General features: G+C 38.6%; 2 protein-coding genes and 1 long non-coding RNA gene across 6 annotated transcripts in view; 2 read left to right on the top strand and 1 right to left on the bottom strand.

Moving 5' to 3' along the window:
- Positions 1-30: 30 nt before the first annotated feature.
- Positions 31-1,372, bottom strand: LOC140666232 (uncharacterized). Its single transcript, XR_012046732.1, has 4 exons — positions 1,237-1,372; positions 434-1,178; positions 186-360; positions 31-45 (listed from the first exon to the last, which is right to left on the bottom strand). It is a non-coding gene; the product is annotated as an uncharacterized lncRNA (long non-coding RNA).
- On the top strand, positions 732-13,988 carry Ranbpm (Ran-binding protein M). Of its 3 annotated transcripts, XM_072893166.1 has the most exons (9): positions 732-939; positions 5,906-6,288; positions 6,674-6,861; positions 7,112-7,224; positions 7,456-7,884; positions 8,156-8,476; positions 8,592-8,775; positions 9,073-9,103; positions 9,386-13,988. In XM_072893166.1, exons 1-7 carry the CDS (start codon positions 732-734, stop codon positions 8,723-8,725), a joined length of 1,776 nt encoding a protein of 591 aa, XP_072749267.1. In that variant the 3' UTR covers positions 8,726-8,775; positions 9,073-9,103; positions 9,386-13,988. The 3 variants fall into 3 exon arrangements, with proteins under 3 accessions (XP_072749267.1, XP_072749268.1, XP_072749266.1); XM_072893167.1 differs by lacking the exon at positions 9,073-9,103 and having other exon boundaries at positions 5,933-6,288; XM_072893165.1 differs by lacking the exon at positions 9,073-9,103.
- Positions 13,989-14,564: 576 nt separating this feature from the next.
- Positions 14,565-19,309, top strand: part of Galphao (G protein alpha o subunit) — a 30,961-nt gene continuing 26,216 nt past the window's right edge. Inside the window, exon 1 of one of the 2 annotated variants that reach the window (XM_072893168.1) lies at positions 14,565-15,558. The gene's annotated coding sequence lies outside the window, so the exon portion shown is untranslated. Of the gene's footprint in view, positions 15,559-15,723; positions 15,847-19,309 lie in introns of those variants that run through there. The other variant, XM_072893169.1, reaches the window with a different exon arrangement.

Genomic DNA, 19,309 nt, shown 5'->3' with positions numbered 1-19,309 from the left:
AACATACTATCGTGGACGAAAAAATATAGGGAGCCCATTAAACAGCTTAAAAAAAAAAATTTATATTTAAAATGATGGGCATTGCCCGAGGTATGAATTATTCTATTTAAAAGAAAATCTATTTAATTCTTTAAGAGATGTAGGTCTTTTAAATTAAAAAACTAAGTATTTGGTAGTTCAGGTACCTTGGGTTTGCTAAACCTATACTCGCTACTGGTGCGTCCCTGAAAGATTTACTCTCTAAAAAGATTGAATCTTTTATATATTTCCTCTCAGTTTTTAATTCCGCTTCTTTTTTTCTTTCTTGTACTTGATATAATATATGTGCCATCTCATTTCGAATGTGGAAAATGTGCGCAGCTAAATAAAAAAGAAGAGAAAATATATTGTTACAATTCTAATAAAGGCTCATTTCGAAATATTCATATAATACTTATTGTATAAAAAATCGACCAATCAGGCGTCTAACGTGCAAGAGGTAACAATATGGCTCTCTTGACGTGATTCGTCGTCGAATAGCGAGGATCATGCGAAGCGACCATGAAGCGACCGAAAGAGAAGACGAGAAAGGAGAAGAGGGGGAGCAGGTGGCACGCGCGTCTAGCGTCTGTCCCTCGTTCGGGTTCTCGCGTGTCGTCACGAGAGTGCGAGTTGCGCGTGCGACGTGCGCGACGGCATTCGCAGTCCAGGATCACACACAGGCAGGCGATAGAGCGAGAGTGGGGCAGCGGATGACAATGATGGCCGCCACCAGCGATGAACGGAGTGTTATGGAACCTGGGAGAAGGAATTCGGGGCAAAGCGAGCCTGTGGATCGGCTGAAGCTGCTCTATCCGATGGTGAACGAGGAGGAAACGCCGCTGCCGCGTTCCTGGAGTACGAGGGACAAGTACAACTACATAGGCCTGTCGCAAAATAATCTTCGCGTTCACTACAAAGGTACGTGGATAGCCCGTGTACGCGCGCGCGACCTCTCCGCGCGAGGCGATGCGTGTCCCCCCTGGATGCGTGTACGCCTTCCGCGCGATTTTACGCGGACGGTCGCGGCCTGTCAACGGGGCCCTGATGTCCCCGGGCCTCGTGTCCGTGGCTGTGGCAACGATCGGGGCTGCTCCCGGGGCAGGGACGGAGTATCGATTGAAAATGGCAGGGCACTTTTTCGCGTGTGTGTCAGCGACCTAAACAAAGGAATCAGCTGATCAGTCAGCCAGTCTCCCGGCAGGGTCGGGCTATTACTCTCTATGCGGGCGTCATCGTCGTCGTCGAGGGCGTCGATTTGTGTAGACAATACTCGACGTCGGGTCCATCTTCCGAGGTTGATTTTCGCGAATTTCAGCGACTCCTCGGCACGCTTCCCGGATTCTTGCTGGTGCGTTTGGTAGGAGAAAAAAAACTAGAGGGAGAGAGCTCGAATGAGAGACAAAGTATACACAGTGAAAAAGAGGGGGTGAGAGAGAGAAGGAGGGGAAAAGAGAAAGAGACAACGCTTACGCATACATGTATAGACACGACACGCACAATGTCAATGACAGCTACGTCGTACGAACATGGACTGATATGTGGACTCGACCTCGCGCGTAAAATCGACTCTCGTGTTTGAATTTTTCATTCGAAGTGGAATTTTTTGGCGTTTCGAATTTCCAGACATGTCAGTTTACTGCTATAGAGGGTGTCCCATTTTCGTTAGCTTCAGTAAATTAACACATTTTCGAAATCAATTATTTTAGAAAAAATCTACGAAGCAATAACAAATTCAAAAATAAAACAGATTTTGAATTTAACAAGATAGATAAGTAAACAAAGAAAATTTTACAGTTAAAATGATAGTCTATTAACAATAAGATGGAATCTATTGACCGGGCGGGGGGGGGGAGAGGGGATGAAAGGGGGATTATCGGACAGACTTCATTGTTGAAATATTTGATGATGAAAAATAAAGAATCGTCATTTTTCATTTCAACTATCGTTGCCAAAAAACATCTGCTGTAAATCCGTCGAGGAATCTATCATTAAAATTTGATATAATAAATGTCGTATATTCTTAAATGAAAAACATCCTGTACATTTAATGCCCATAAAAAATTTCGCTTTAACGATACAATTTCTTTTCATTATTTTTGTTATAGCAGATACTTTTTTTTTTTTTTTTTTTTTCTTGTATCGGCAGTGAACAATGCCAAAACTGCCCTTTCTTTTCTGCTCTCTTCACCTTCAGAGTTTATTATGGATACAGAGTATACTCCGGATCTTCCGTAAGCTCCAGATTGCATAATGACGACGATGACGACTCGACATTGCGGTATTGACGATACCGCGAGCATTTATCTGCTCCTTTACTGCATGTATGCATGAAATGAGAAACATACAACGTATTTAAAACGTAAATGTGCGTTATGTATCTGTTTCAACCGATCTTTCACGCTCGACGAGCGTGATGTGCGTAGCGAAGGAAAATATTGTTTTTTTTTTTTTTTTTTTTTTTTAATCCATGACAAGACCCAAAGATTGTGTCGAAAGAAAACGGAGTAAAAGATGCAAATAAAAATTATCGCGTTTATTTATTTATTATTGTTGCAGGGAAAAATGATATGCCAATAATAATTCTTTTTTATTTAAAAAAAAAAAAGCGTTTTTGAGCGCTATTACTATGTATGAGAATAATACCGATACCTGAGACATAATATTTAAAATATAACGAATAGAATATAGATTTTTGCTTTGTAATGTGAATATACTTACATAATGTTGTAAAATGTTATAACATATGCCATAGAATAAAAGAGGACCGTTTATTATATTTATATGTGTAAAATAAAATGATACATATGTATAATTTTATTTTACATACAGGTGACATTTATAATTTTAAATTATATACATATTATACAAATCATATATAATGTTAGCAGAACTGTAAGACAAATATTTAGAAAATTACACTATTTACACATGCAATTTATTGGAATACGAATATTCTATCTCTCGATACGTATAATAAATGTAGAATTTTATTAAATACCAACATGATTAATTGCATTGGCTATTAAAATTGGAAAACATGGAATAAGATATCGTGATTCGTGGCAGACATGATGAAACATAATGCACGAGTACTCGACTTTAGCTATGCTGCGCGTCGATAATATCCGTTGCTGGCGAATCCTCTTTAATTTAACTTCGATCGTTGTCTCTTCTACAGAGTCTATGTAGCATTTATTTCAGATCGTTCTAACTTGCGAGTAAATATTTCAACAGTTGTAATCTTTTCAAGAACCTATCAAATATTATAATAAATTAAAGGATAAAAAAAATATATATATTTTTAGATGTTTATGCTTCATTACGAATGTTTATTTATTATTATTTATTATAGTTTCTTTTTTTTCCTGTATTTTTTATTCATCAACTCCGTAATTCACAAGTTACCGATACTTGAATATTTTAATCGTTTTTTTTTTTATAATATAAGGAATTGCAAAAATATGCAAAATCTAAAAATTCGAAATTTATCACTTAAACAAGCCATATTTTTGATTGCATTCTGCATAAGATGAATAATTTTACATATCGCGATAATCGCAAACTTGTTCGTGACGCAATTCGAGAATCGCGATTTCTTTGCGTTTTCCAATTAAATTGTTAGTGACTCGTGCGATCGTTGATTGCGAACCTCGAAGACTCGCCAGATCCGGGCCTCTCCTATTTACGTGCAAGTCCACGATAACAATTTCGAATAAACGTAGCGGGAACTCCGTTTAAGAGCTCAGCCAGGAACCGTGTCTTGGAGCGCGATTCGCAAACGCATCTGTTTACGAAGCACGGCACCGATGCACGTGATATTTCTTAGATCAAGCTAAGAAAACGGAAGGTCGTCCATCCGTGCATCTACCGTTAGCCCTTAACTGTTCTTGCATTTTCCTTGTACTTGCACTTACGTTTGATTCTCGTAAACACGCATCTTGATCTTTCTTGTACCTTTTACGTATCTTCTTGTAAATCTCTGAAATTTATGAGTATTGATTATCATTTTTATAAAGTACGACATACAGTTATTAAAGTATAATTATAATTAACATACAATTACTAAAGTAATTAAAATTAAAATTAATCGAGCAACTGGGTGATTTTCTGGGTTTTTTCCTGAATATAAAACTTCTCAAAATTAAAGATACTTAACATATTATACATTATTCATTATATGTACATCGTTATTTTACCATAATTTATCGCAATTATTTAACGCAAGGATAAAATGTAAAAGCCTCGTATTTTGATTTAAAAAAGTGATATTTTGAACATATTGAGAAGTCATATCGTTTTCATAAAATTCTACGTGACATTTTTGAAATTTTATCAAATCTTTTTACGGAAAGGATCCCGGTATACTCAAGTATCCGATTTTCTCTCTAGCTATTTTGGAATAAACCGGATATCCCTGCGCACTAATATTACATCTCTCAAACGCACAGTTACTTAGAACAGTTTTACTATAGTTTGTGCAACGATGTTTGCACAAATACGAATATAAATTTCATAACGACCTAATAAAAACGATATATCCGAAAGCTATATAAATGATGCCCGATAGAGAGATAGATACGGTATATTACATTGTGTAAGGGCGGGACATGCGCATAACATAAACTCATAGATCACAGATCGGCAGATAAAGCTTGTAATATTGCATCGATGTGCCGCGCGCTGACCTAATGCCCTACTTACATCTGCTCTGCTAAATTGTGTATTTGCACGGATCAATTTGTGCTTTAGCTTCATGTGGTAGTATATTAATTTTTTTTTTTCATAGCAATGAAGAGCTTATTTTCACTCAAACATTTCATTCGGAGTACACATATTGAAATGTTTAAAATTGCGCATCAGAAAGTCACGATAAGTAAAAACCCCAACATTGTGGCAAACTGACGTCACGTTTTAACGTTAAAAATATATATATATATATATATATTTGTACAGATGTTTATACGATGTGTTTACACGATATTTTATTATATAATGAACATCGAAGGAACGATTTGACATTAAAGTTTCTTAACGGGCGCGCGAAAGTCGCTTCCTAAAGCGCGCATTCTTCATCGCCACCGCGTGTTATGCACCAAAAATACATCGCTCGCGTTTCAAGTTACAACAGCGTGAAAGCACCTGGTCGCATTTCACTTGTTTATAGTAACCTGGGTGTCTTTAGATCGCGCGTTCTTCCGCGTATGCACTATGCGACTTACTCGAAATCAATATTTCACATCGTGTCCAAGGCGCATAGCGTATCTCGAGAAGGGGATCACAGGTTCTCGCTTATCTCTATCTTGACAGGAAGAGTTTACTGCTAACTACCCTTGCTTAACCAAATTTCACAACGAATGAAATGATAAATAAATTTTTTGGCACTTTATTCCTTCAATTTTCCTAGATAATATTTTGAAATTGAAAATACGCGAAATGTATATTTCAATTATTATAATAAATATTTCTCTTCATTTTTTGGTAATTTTATTCGATTGTTACTATTTATACCTTTACATGCACGATGATGGGAGTCGATTGATGCAGAAAAAAAACATATGGTATACAAAATAAATTATATAACGCATCTTCAATAACATAACTATCCTTGAAAAAAAAAATCCATGTTTCCACACACATTCTGATAATCATGCCTTCATCCTGCTAATAGAAAAACAATTGGACGCATAGGCAGAAAAGATATATTCGAACATATGGCATCTCCGAAGCGCACGATGACCTTGGTTTTATCTCAAGTGACAGATAAGTTCCATCTACGAGAATGCGTTTCTGTCTACATTTTTATATACGTTATTTGCAACTTGTAACTGTTTCTGTACATATCCGGATTACCTTAAAATTGTCGGATTCACCGATTCCCATAAAGTGAGTCGGGGCCGCGTTCTTTCCTCAGGTTACGGCAAAACTCACAAAGACGCTGCCAGCGTTCGCACAACGCATGCGATACCGGCCGCCTGTGGCTTGTATTACTTCGAGGTGAAGATCGTGAGCAAGGGACGCGACGGTTACATGGGCATTGGCCTCTCGGCACGCGACGTCAATGTAAATAGATTACCAGGCTGGGACAAGCATTCGTACGGCTATCACGGTGACGACGGTCACAGTTTCTGCTCAAGCGGCACCGGGCAACCTTACGGACCGACCTTCACTACCGGTGACGTGATCGGCTGCGGCGTAAACCTCGTTGACAACACCGCCTTCTATACGAAAAATGGGCATCACTTGGGCATTGCCTTCACTGACCTTCCCGTAAGTTACTCGCCACGTCAATTGATACAAACACTGAAACAGATCGTATTACATTTTAAAATTCCTAGACATATATAAAAGACAAGAAGAAGCGATATTAATGAAGACCTGAAATATTGAGACGAATCTCGTATTTTCTTCACACCTTATTAATCTCAGTAATGTATAATAAATCAATTTTCTTTTCGTATGTTTTTATATCTGGAAAAAACTGATGTTTTAAGTTTTTATAACAAGTAAATTTTTATTGTTTTTTTTTTTTTTTTTTCTAATGCGTTGATAAAATTATGAAATTTATTATTCAGAAACCAGAATTAAATTTGCAAATTAAGTAAAATAGATTTAAATATTGAATGTTTTATTTAAATGCAATTCGCTTTTGCAGACCAATCTCTTTCCAACGGTCGGTCTGCAGACTCCGGGCGAAGTGGTGGACGCCAACTTTGGACAGTTGCCGTTTGTCTTCGACATCGGGGACATGATCAACGAATTGCGTGTACGAACGAGATTACAGATCATAAACTATCCCACGCCAGACCACGGCCAGGGCCAGTGGCAGGCAATCCTTCACAGGTACATATCCAACCAGAAAACGAGACGGCGACCGAGTGCGTGATTTTCTACTATTTTTCTTTCTTCGTGGTTATTTTTTCTCTTCCTTCGTTTGTCATTGTTGTCCGTTAAGATCCGCCTTGATATGCGAGAGTTGCTCTCAAAAACGTTTGCGCGGATAAATCAGGCAGTTAGCGGGAAAATATCGCCAACGGACCAATGTTCACAATATCTTTCGAGAGTAATGAAGTACTCTGTACGAATTCGACAGAATGGTGTGTACGTATCTCGTCCATCATGGGTACCTCGACAGCGCCGAGGCATTCGCCAGCAGCACGGGTCAAGTGTTCGAAGAGGACTACAGCTCCATTAAAAATCGACAAAGTAGGTGTTTTCTCGTCTCATGCTTGTTCATTCGAAAGGTTGCAGCTCTTCTGAAGAATTAAAGAAATAGAAAGATTATAAAGAAAGATTTTTAAAAATTATTAAAATCTTTTTATACAGCTTTCTTCTAAATTTTTCACATTTTAAAATTTGGCATAAAGAGTGGCAATTTTGTTATTAAATCTCTGTATCGTTACCTTTATTTCACCACATTTCAATCATGATTCGTAGGGATTATAAAGCTGGTATTATCCGGTCGTGTGGGCGAGGCGATAGATACGACCAATCGGTTATACCCTGGTTTACTTGATCGAGATCCAAACCTGCTGTTTGCGCTCAAATGCCGTCAATTCGTGGAAATGGTGAACGGCAGCGATTCGGAGGTTTGTCAGAATGGCAATCCGAATCAGACCAGTGTGATACAATCGACCAAAGCATACGCGAAGTCGGCGACCGGTACCGTGGAAGAGATGAATATCAGTAATGCAATGAATGGCACTAGCGGCCCGCAGTTCGTCAACGGTCAGATAGAAGATGACGTAGACATGGAGGAGAGCGGTGTCAACGCCGTGAATGGTATCAAGAACAGTAACGGGTATCAGAACGGTAATCTAAGCTCGAATGGGTACAAGTGTCAAAATGGGGAGGATGTAGATATGGGTGAGATCTCACTATAATTGATACTGTGACGCGAATAATTTATGTAGAAGATAGATTGTCTTTTAAATAAAACATTTATATCAATGTTTCATAAGATTTATGTGGTAAACGAAAGTAAAATGAATGAGTTAAATCAAGAATATAATAGAAGAAGATATTAAATGTATACGTAATTAGTGTTTAATTACTTTTATATGATAAATGTGATTTACTATCTTGGACAAATGTAGAATGTACTGTTCTTAGATTAGACAAACATACCTGTTTGCAGAAATCGACAACAGTGCCAATCAAAGTCAGCAACAGAGTAGCAACGTTACCGATAGTAGTACGACAAGTAAAAGTAATAAGAAGCAATTGTGCGGTGGTAACAAACAGGCAATCGAGAAGATGTTAGAATTTGGAAGGCAATTGTACTCACAATCGATGCACCTGAGACAGCAGTATGGAAAAAACGACAGCAATAAAAAGATGTTGCAGGACGCTTTCAGTCTATTGGCATATTCCAATCCGTGGAATTCACCTGTCGGCTGGCAACTAAATCCGCAGGAGAGGGAAACAGTCTGCCAAAGGCTGAATTCTGCTCTTCTCGGTAAGAATAAAGTTTTTTAATGTCATAAAAAAGAAAGGGCACGCTTCTTTTTTTGATCTCTTAAATTATGAGCGAAAATGAGGAAGGGAGAAATATGAATTATTACGATCAACAGAATCGAGTAACTTAGCCCGTCGGCCACCACTGGAAGTCGCGGCATCCCATACGAGAGACCTTGTCCGCGCGATGTCGACTGCCAACTTAGGGGCTTGCGGATTTGCAGTAGTAGATAATATTATCCAATATTGACGGTGCCTACCTCTGCTACCACGTCCGCCTCTTCTACCAGCGCGAGTATGGTAAGTAATATTTACTTCCATTTGCGCATAAAATCGCGAAATTAATTTATCCCAAAATATCTGCTTAGAAATTTGTTTCCGTGTAAAATCAGACACGTACGAATAGTTAAAGTCCGATTATTTTTAAAGGAGATAAAAAATAACGTAAATTTTATTCTCGACATAAGCTAAATTAATTTAAAAAAAAAAACGCAAATCTATCGCGGACAATCTTTTAGAATGGTTGTTAGAAATAAAATGTTTAAGGAGTGTGAACTCTCTTCTAGGTAAATAACGCGGATTTTCCTTTTTATCTAGGTATGGAAACTCCATACAAAGAAAGATTAAGGTAGGAAGTGCTCAGGAACTGATCACTTTGAAAATTGTTTCGGTTTCAAGCGCGGCGATCCAATTATTACTGCGTTTAACGGGTGTCTCTCTCTATCTCTCTCTCTCTCTCTCTCTCTCTCTCTCTCTCTCTCTCTCTCTCTCTCTCTCTCTCTCTCTCTCTCTCTCTCTCTCTCTCTCTCTCTCTCTCTCTCTCTCTCTCTTTCTGTCTCTCTTTCTCGCTATGATATGCATGCGAGCTGTCTCAAGATTGTAAAAAATATTTAACGAGCGAATCTTGTAGGATGCGGAGGCGGCGGAACGTGGAGCAGATTGTTCTGTTGACGCAGCAACATCGCGATGTCGCGTGCCTCTTCAGCTAGAGCAGCCGGATTCGTCGGTGCCTTGGCTCGATCTCACACCACAGACACGAAAATGCAAGATGAACGCTCAGACCTGCCAACAAAAATGACACCTCATCAATTTGTAGCTTAAATCGGGGATGGACGGTCACTTTGGGATAGTAATCCCTACTACTACGCCGACCAAGAGCAAGAAACGGCAGTTCATGATGATGCTGATCCCCCGTTCCCGGCGATTGGCCATATCGCGGCTGATGACATTACGTTTTTGACATTGTTGTGACTATTTATATGATTTTCTGTATCCTCTATTTTTCTCCCCTTTGTATTTTCTTTTGTTTTTTTTATCCGACAACGGTTTATCTTGGTTCGCGAACTTCTCGATCATTTATCGCGGTTAGCGCGTTACCCCAACGTACAACATCGACACGTCGCGATATTCGCGAATATTCCAAACCGCGATAATTTGCGTGTCGCGTTTAGTTTAGTAGCCGCAAGTATTGTGCAATACGACGGTTTCACGACGCGAGAATACGTTACCGGCGATAAAACGGAATGTACAGTTAAAGTCACACTCCGTGCAAAGTGACGTTTCGGTAAGAAATATCATTTTTGTCGCCATCAAGTGGAAATTAGCTCGCGTATCTTGCGGCGGAGGAGGGTAACGCGTAATCTCAAATTTATTTGCATTTAAATGCGGGTTGTCTCAATTAAATTATATCCACAATAGTAGAAAAACTATTGAATATTCAATCTGATTAGATGTATTAGCCAAATTTTGATGATGGAGAGGAATAACAAGTGGGACGCGTACTACTATACATTGCGTCTCGTTTGTTTCGGAAAAATTTAGCCGTGTTAATTTCGCGTTGGCTTAACCATTTTTTTAACTTAACTTTCGTACATTCTAACAATAAAAAATTACTTCTTTGCTTCATTTTGACGAATCGGCGCGACGATTTTTTTTTTTTTTTTTTTTTTTTAAATTCGGTTTTCTAATTATTCTGGGAGCGGCGGAAGCATGTTCATTTTAGAAATGGACGACATCTTACGTTTATATAAATAGTTGCGAAAAACAAAAAAACCTGTAAACTTAACTAAGGAGCGATCTTGTACTCTACACTAAGTAATTGTTTTTTATATGCGACATAGTATATTATTATATTATATATTATTACAGAGTAAAAAAAATGAGAGAGAGAAGAAAAATCACAAATAAGAAAATCGTATGCCGCTAGGCGTGCGTTTAAATACAATAATTTACTATATATACACGAAAAAATCATATTAATTAAAATAGAATTACCCGAATCAAATGATTTTTAGTGTTATTGTTTTGTGTACTATAGATAGAGCTATAATATGAATATGTGCGAATACAGCATGGATTTGGCTAACATGGTTTGATAAATCATTTCGTTTCGTCGCACATGTTGTTGTTATCGCGGTTATCCCGCCAGAACCTTTGTGTAAATTCACTTATGATCTATTGTTAGGCTGATCAGAAATTGATTTCGGGAATAATCGTCATTGTTACTTCGAGATTTGTTAAAGTTTTCGTTTTGTTGACGTGACCGGCGCAAAAAAAAAAAAAAAAAAAAAAAAAAAAAGGGAAATGGACAACCTGCTCATTCTTGTGCATCGGATTATATTCGCCGGCGCGGTACGACAACAATTTAGCCAAATCATTGAGATGTGCTCAGTAGATCGTCGACGTTCTTGTCCCTGGATACATTTTCGTTCGCGCCCTTCCGGTGATTGGATTGATTCCGAATATCGTTTTGCTCCTAGCCTGCCTTCTAAGTCTTTCGACACGATACTTTCAAAATGCATATATATTTTAGGTAATAAAAAGATACATTGTAATATATATATATACACACACACACACACACACACACACACACACACACACACACACACACACACACACACACACACACATATATATTTGTGCCTATCTAACGTAATTTTATTTTCGTTTTTGTTCGATTAACACCCGTACGAACATGTATATATACGTGCATTTACGCATATACGTTTGATACGCATCGTATACACCTGCTTTCGTTTCTCTCCTCGTCCAAGATTCATCAGAACGCCGAGGAAAACCGTGTCGCATTGTATTCTCGCATCGCGTACGTCCGCGATGAGAAAAGCAGGAGGATGATCTCCGTTCTCATAACGAGAGCATGATGATGCACATGCGTGTGTAGAGTATGCACCAACCACGTCGATCGTCGAAAGATAGTAAATGTTCACTCGGAAAAGATTTCTCCTCGTGATCTTCTCACTCAAGCGATTCGTGCACAAAATGTAGCTAGCGTATGCAGAAGGTGACCCGTTTAAGTAGAAAAGCAGTAAACACACTTTTTCGCTTTTACCTTTAACTTTGAGGGACTACTCGCACTCTTCAACGCGCTCGCACACGCACGCACGCGCATAATTTCCGACGTCAATGATATTCTAGTCAATCTCGAGGGTGTTTTTTTGTTTTTCTCATACATTGTTGGAGAAATATATATCAAGGCAAATCAAATCATATTTTTATACTACGGTGGGATTAATCTTCATCCAGGAAGTCTATTTTCTAAAGACATAAAAAACGGGTAACGCTATTTTTTCTGTAAGAGAGAGAGTCCCACAAAAATATATTGTACACACATACAAATATATATTTGTGTCTTTATACTATCATGAAAATTTCATGTAATCTTATGAAGCTAGGAATGTATAATATTTTAGAGAAAATAGCTTTAAATTTCAAGGAATTGTGAGAGAAAGATTCAGCTTGCCCGGATACGAGAGTTATAAATGTTGTTTAATTCATTTATATAGATACGGAGTATTTACTTATATGTAACAATTCGTGATAACAGGACTCTGTTTTGCATTTTCGTATTAAAAAAAGTCAATATTCACGCTGTATACGTCTTGCAATATCCCTTTGTTACGTACGTGCGCGCGTGCGTGTGGTATGCACACACAGTAAAAAAAAAAAAAATATATATATATATATATATATATATATATATATATTATATGCTTTTTTATATATGACGAAATATAATTGTAGTTTATGTACGAGAGTCAAATATCTCTCTCTTGAATCCAGTTTTAAGACGGGCGAAAACAGTGGCGACGGCCATCGAATTAGTTGTTTCTAACACGCTCTGAGTACGTTGAAACATATTTTAACAATAGAAATGTTATTTTTATACGTGTACGATGTAGTTATATTAAATGAGCTGCGTGGCGTCGTGTGTGTAACGAAATCGTGACATGTTAGTAGAAAAACATTAACACTCTGTCGCTATATAAGTTTTCTCCGCGTAGGAAACATGTACAGGGTGATTCAGGTGAGCGGATCTGCGTTCTCCAGCGAAACACTCTGTATTGTGAATAAAAAAAAAAAAAAAAAAAAAGAAAGAAACCAAATCGAAAGTTCATACTGTTAACATGTTTTTAGCAATACTTTGTAATAACGAGAAAAAAAAGAAAAAGAAGAAAAACTGCGAGATATATAAATAATAAAAGTACAACGTACGACGTTCTGCAAACAGCGATAATGCTGCCATGCATTTTTTTCTTTTTATTTTTATATCAGCGCTGAACGTCTATTATATATATATATTTTTTTTCACAAAGCTTTCGAAGATGCGAATCCTCGGCAATCGCGGCGAGCTTCGAAGCACGAAGGTGTATCGGCTATGAGCTTTCGATTCCGATTACTGTGGCAAAACGCTTCTGACATTTCAAGAAATTCTCGAGTGTATAAAACATACACGCAAGCATGTATGTATATGTAAATAAGCAAAGTACACAGACGAGCAATTTGACGGCACGGCGCTTTCTAAACAGGGATCGAAGTCGATGTATAAAATCTCGATGACAAGTTGAACGAATCGAGAACATGTGGTGTTATGATTGCCTGATTCGTGATCCTTAACAATCAATCATTGGCTTGAACACTTGATTAGCAAATTTACATTTTCTTCTTGTTTAAACGAAACACGAGAGTGATTGCATACGGATTATTGAAAGTTTGACGACATTTGGTCCCTGCTTCGAACCATGTGCAATTAAGATAAAGCAATCGATTTACTAGCCAAGAATTCCGATCGGGAGTATCTCGTATGATATCTGTGCACGTGCACGCGGAATACGAATCTGAAGAAGATGTGTCGTACAATTTTATTGTGTAATCAGCATTTTTAATCCGCAATTATATTCAATACTATTTACGCTATCAGCGATTACGTTATAAAGTCGTTACTCGGTAATAAAGCAAGCTGTATTCCCTTACATGTGCAAGCTGCATAAATTATTGCGTACGTCATTCGGTTTCAGATGATTTTAGAATATTATAGATTTCTAATGTCGCAGCATGTAAATCTCGTCAAGATCGATCGTTTTAATGGTGTGCCGCTAAGTTATAATGTCAAGGTAAGTCCACAACAATTTCTTTATATATTTATATAGGCGTGCAATTTTTGTAAAACATTTTGTCGATAGTTATTATCAATAAATACCATTACACGTATATTATAAGAAATATAAATTGCGATAATCCTTACATACGTTATCTAAAATTCTAGCATGATCGCTACACATTAATAATTTTCAGAAATAAAAATTATTATTGATTGAAGAGAACCTAGCTTCCTGAAAAAACCAAAATTATAAACCATAACAATAATGATAAAAAAAATTAAAACACAAATTGTATGATACAAGAAATATAGTGACAGATTGGCTCGCCAAGGCAAAATCTCCTTCGATCTAATAATCTCGACTTCACGACGCCACATGTCATTGCCGTCCGGTCAAATGTCATCCGATGTCACATGGACATTTTTGACAATCGAGATCGACTCGACCGGCGCGCGCCAACGGATCGGGGTCGCGTTCCCGCGACGAGACACGAGGAGCATCGGGTGAACGCCGCGGTGAACGTCGGTCGGCCAGCCCCGGGATCGATCGACGTTCTCCGTTCTCCTCCTGGCGACGTGACGCGACGCGACGCACGACGCGGCCGCAACCCGCGGCGGCAACGACGGCGGCGACGGCGGCGTCGTCGGGCGGGGCGAGAGGTCGCTCCGATCGTCGGCCGATTCCCCCGTCGTCGCCAGTACGCGTTCAGCTCGCTGCCGTTAAGGAGAGTGCGATTTTCGCGGAGCACGAAAGCTGCCGGGTCCGCGGTGTCTCTCTCCCCTCGAGATTCGGAATAACGAGCGGGGCGAGCCCTCGGCCGTTTACTCTCGGTCTCGGAGAGCGCGGAGAGCCTTCTGTTCTCTCTCTCTCTCTCTCTCTCGCTCTCTCTTCCCTCCCTCCCGTCCCCCTCGCGCATCGAGGAGTTAGCGCGAAAATCGCGTCGCGCGTGAGTTTTACGCGGATAATTTTCGCGTATCATTCGGCGGGGGACTGTAAAGCCGGCTGTCGCATCCCGGCCCTCGCGATCGGTGGTTCGCGTTCGTGACGTCGACGTCATTCGGCGACGGGTATCCGGCGCGGTTGGCAGAGTCGACGCGCTCGGCCGGAATCGGCGCCCTTCGTTTTTCAGAACGAACGAGAAACGACAGACGTGTAAAACCGTCAGAGGGAGAGCGCGGCCGTCGGTGACCGGAGAACGAGAGACGCGATAACGGACCGTAATCTGTCGTTCGCGCGCACGCAACCAAGCACGGCACACGCACGTACGTACGCACGCACGCACGCACGCACGCACGCACGCTCCCTCGCTCCCTCGTACGTTTGCTCTCTCTCTCTCTCGCGCGCGCCGTATATGCTCGTTGCTCGTCGTCGTTGTGTCATCGCCTAACCGGAACGAGAACCTCTCGCGCGCGGATCGAGCCTCGCCTAACTTGCTCCTCCTCCCGGATCCCCTGGTTGAATCGAGCTGATGGACCGTTCTCTCTCTCCTGCCGGAAACCCTTCTCCCGGGATATCGATCAAATAGACTGAATTGAGTGAAGGAACTATTCCAGGAAGAGAGCCGGGGGCGAAGAAAACGAGAGAATCTGTGTGACGAATAGGACGAAAAGAGAGAAAGAGAGAAAAGAAAGAAGGAGTGACGGAGAGAGAATCTCAACGTCATCCAGGATACGCGAGGAAGGTACGTAAACGTTTACGTTCGATTTCTATCGATGAATTGCCGGGGAGAGCACTCGCTTGTGTGTGCGCGCCCGCAGTAACACCATCGAGGAGGCTACCCCTGGCCGCGGACTGTTCCAAGAGAGAGGGTGGGAGGGAGGGAGAGAAAGATAGAGAATAGACTGGAAGGGAGAAGAAAGACAGTATGACAAGAGAGGGCGAGGGTTCTTTCGGAATACGCGCGACTACTCTACGCCGACGTTCGATTTACCGTTGACTGCTACGATCCTGTTCCCGGGGTAGTAAAAATGTAAGAGTACTCTTCGGAAAGTGCGAAATGTACTCGTTTTACGATGAGAGATTTTGATAAGGAAAAAGAGAATAGCAGTTGATGAGTTAACCGAGTTCGAATTGTACATACGCGGCTCTATTGTAAATTATTTAGTTATTTATTTTCGTGCTTTTGTCTTTGATCGAATTTCGCTAAAAATAGATATATGATTGTATCTCAATTTCCTTTCAATTATTTTAATAAGTGCCCGTATTTATATAAGTGCTCTCTTTGTTTTCGAAACTTCTATAAGAGATTATATAAAGTTACTTTTGTTGAAAAATCCGCTATTTAAAATGTGGTTTAATAAAGCAATCAGCAAATTTGAAGTAAGTATTTAACTTGCACCCTGGCTTTTAAAAGAGATACAAAAGAGAGAAGGAGAGAGGAAGTAATCGATTTCTCGTCAATCTTCTCGATCTTAAAAGACTCGCTATTGTTTTTCAGAATTAATTAAGGGAGCAATTGTTATTTTTCGAAATAATTATATTTTTGAAAAAATCTAAAGACTCGGAAAAGAAGGCTCTTGTGAATATTATATTTTATACTGCGCTACTTGTTGTGTTCGTTCATGTGCGTAATAACTATCGTATCTTCTGCGGTCATGCTGCGAAAGATATCGGTGAAAACAGGAGTATAAAAAGTGAGGGTAAACATTTTAACAATTTCGCTTTACGATTCAGTTAAGCTCTTCGTGATGCGCGGAATATATTAGCGAGCGGCGCGACATGTCGCGCTCATGATATACGATAAAATTGCAATATATACATGCGATACATGTGGGTCAACGTGTTTTCGTCAAAAAGTCACGGCGGGATATTTTGGTCTCCCGGCGTGTAAAAAAGAAGTACAAAATTTCTCGATAACGCAACACGATAATAATTCTCGTAAAATGTATTTTAATCTTCCTTAACGATATGAGACAAAGCGTTTGGTTGCATTTTTTAAATGATTTTAAATTTCAGATATATATCCGGAATATATATATATATATATATATATATATATATATATATATATCACGTGACCATATAAAAATAGAGAGAAAAAGAAAGATTTCGTATTACTGTTACGTACTGTAGTAAATCGTTTCAATATGAGAAATATAATGTATTTGTCTGGTCGATTCGTCAAAAAACTATTAGAAAATTAATTTAAAAAAATCATATTAAAATTTATAATAATTGTAAATTGTCATGTAAGTGCTCTTAATGCTTAATTAATATTACAGAGAGAAAGATTTCAAATCGATAACTTGTATGACATTGAACAATCAACATTATTCTTAAATCATAAATAATACATAATTTATTTTACTGTAATGTTAATTATTAAAAGATTTTTATATTGTCAAAATGAATGCATTATAATGATGTGAGAGCTGTCAATTATTCAGGTGTGTGAAAAGGCACGCAAAAAGTTTTCATTCGAGTGCGATATTTGTGGAATCAAGCTCGATTATGTAATATATGTTTAAGGATTTGAATTCTTTCTTCTCTGTCGTCTTATATGCACTACTGAATGCAAGCTTGATTGAAAGCCATACAGATAATAAAATCTCTGTCGCAAGATGAAACCGATATTATATCTTGTGATCACGATTGCCTTTAGACCGAAAATCAAATGACACAATCTCTCGAATCTAGAAAATAAAATATATATATCAGATATAATAATATATATTAGATATAATTAATTTTGTTTACTAGCTTGTCGCGGGTCAATGTTATGAGTCTCGCATATACATATATCGTATAAGGGACTTTTTTTTTTTCTGTTACACGTTAATTACGGCGAGCGGCAGAACGCGGGGGAGACCGGAGATGAAACCGGGAAGAACTCGATAAATCGATAAGTCGATTACGATCGTCCGATTTCTGCGGGATATTTTTTTTCCCCGCTCGCACGCTTTACGTCTGTTCGACACATTTTAGTCTTACTATGCCGGCGAGATGGTATTTTATGAAGCGCGACGCGTATCGCTTCCATTATATCAGGTCGTTGCATTTTATTGATCGTACGCTCGTGTGTTTCCATGTAATGCCGTGTGCTTGCAAAGATGTACATACATACATATACATCATGCAATCCGACAAACGAATAAACCATGGACATTCTCGTTGCGCCGAGATTTCCGCTAGTTAAAAATTCAGCTACCGGAACGATTTCGATGAGTTTCGATTTGTTGACAATGGCATGTATGTATGTATGTATGTATATGTACCGGGTATTCAGAACTCTGAACGAGAAACCAACGTGCGGCGTTGTTGCGAAAATTGAAGACTTGAAACTGGATATTTTCAAGGCAAGCTTGTACCAGACAAATAAAAATATATCAGATAAATAAAGATATATCTTATTAAATTTTCGCGCATTGGTTTTCCAGTATCGTCGAAATTGAGGTATTTTAATATCGACTTTTATTGCAATTTATTACATCAGAATAGTGATCGATATTACAATAAGGAATATTTTTGACATTTCGGTTTTCGAATTATTCGCGTTGAAATTAATAAGAAATTATGAAGAGTTATTTATCACGTAAAATTTTGCGATTTGAGATTATTGTTGTTAGTCGGCATTTTATGAGATGAGATCAAGTTATTAAACTAAAAGATAATACTGTTTCGATATCTTGAAATTTAATTTGTTTTTACTAAATTGTCGAATAATTGCCTACAGATTTTAATTGCAATTAAATTTAGAATCTAATTTAGCATTGCTATCTTTTCATAAAACTCCGTTTAAGTTAGGTTTGTTCTCGGTAACTAGGGAACGAGAGAGAAACTTGGATTGAGTTTTCTTAAATAGCTCATCAAGACCCGCAATTTGATTTCTGTTTCATCGTAATGTCGCCTTTCCACTCGGTGACATTTCTCTCTATGAGCCACGTTAAACTAGGCTGACTAAACCGTAAAGCTATTTCACTATCGCGTCTAATCAAACGACGAGTATTCTACTAGTCAATTACGAGATAAATAAAATTTTACATACGGAAAATTTGTTGTAACTTTTTGTAATTTCCGAATTTTTCAGAATTTCTTCAACTCGTCAAGAAAGTAATACTTTTTACATCTGTCATTTTGAATTTCAATCCTAGAACGGGGAATCTTAAATCGCAACAAGCGAGATTATACGAGATGCATCGGTGTAATAAAACTATTATCCGGTTCGCGTCAAGAAATAATAACGAGACACGATGAACGACGTTATCAGTAACGATTGGTCGAAAGAAGCTTTCGGCGTATCAAATGCAGGCAATCTGCCAAGTCTGGCTTATATACTCGTTGTTGGAAGAGTGAAAATCTGAGTATCGTTCTCTTCTTTGTACTCGGTGTACACGTTCAATGAGGCGAGGATTGGTTAAACAACGCCAATATCGGTGATCTAATCCGGAAACTACTCGGTTATATATAATCGATTATTCCAAAGCATTCGCGTT

This window comes from Anoplolepis gracilipes, chromosome 5, assembly GCF_047496725.1.
Source record: "Anoplolepis gracilipes chromosome 5, ASM4749672v1, whole genome shotgun sequence".
NCBI classification, from domain to species: Eukaryota; Metazoa; Arthropoda; class Insecta; order Hymenoptera; family Formicidae; genus Anoplolepis; species Anoplolepis gracilipes.
This window is presented reverse-complemented; position numbering and strand designations above follow the sequence as displayed.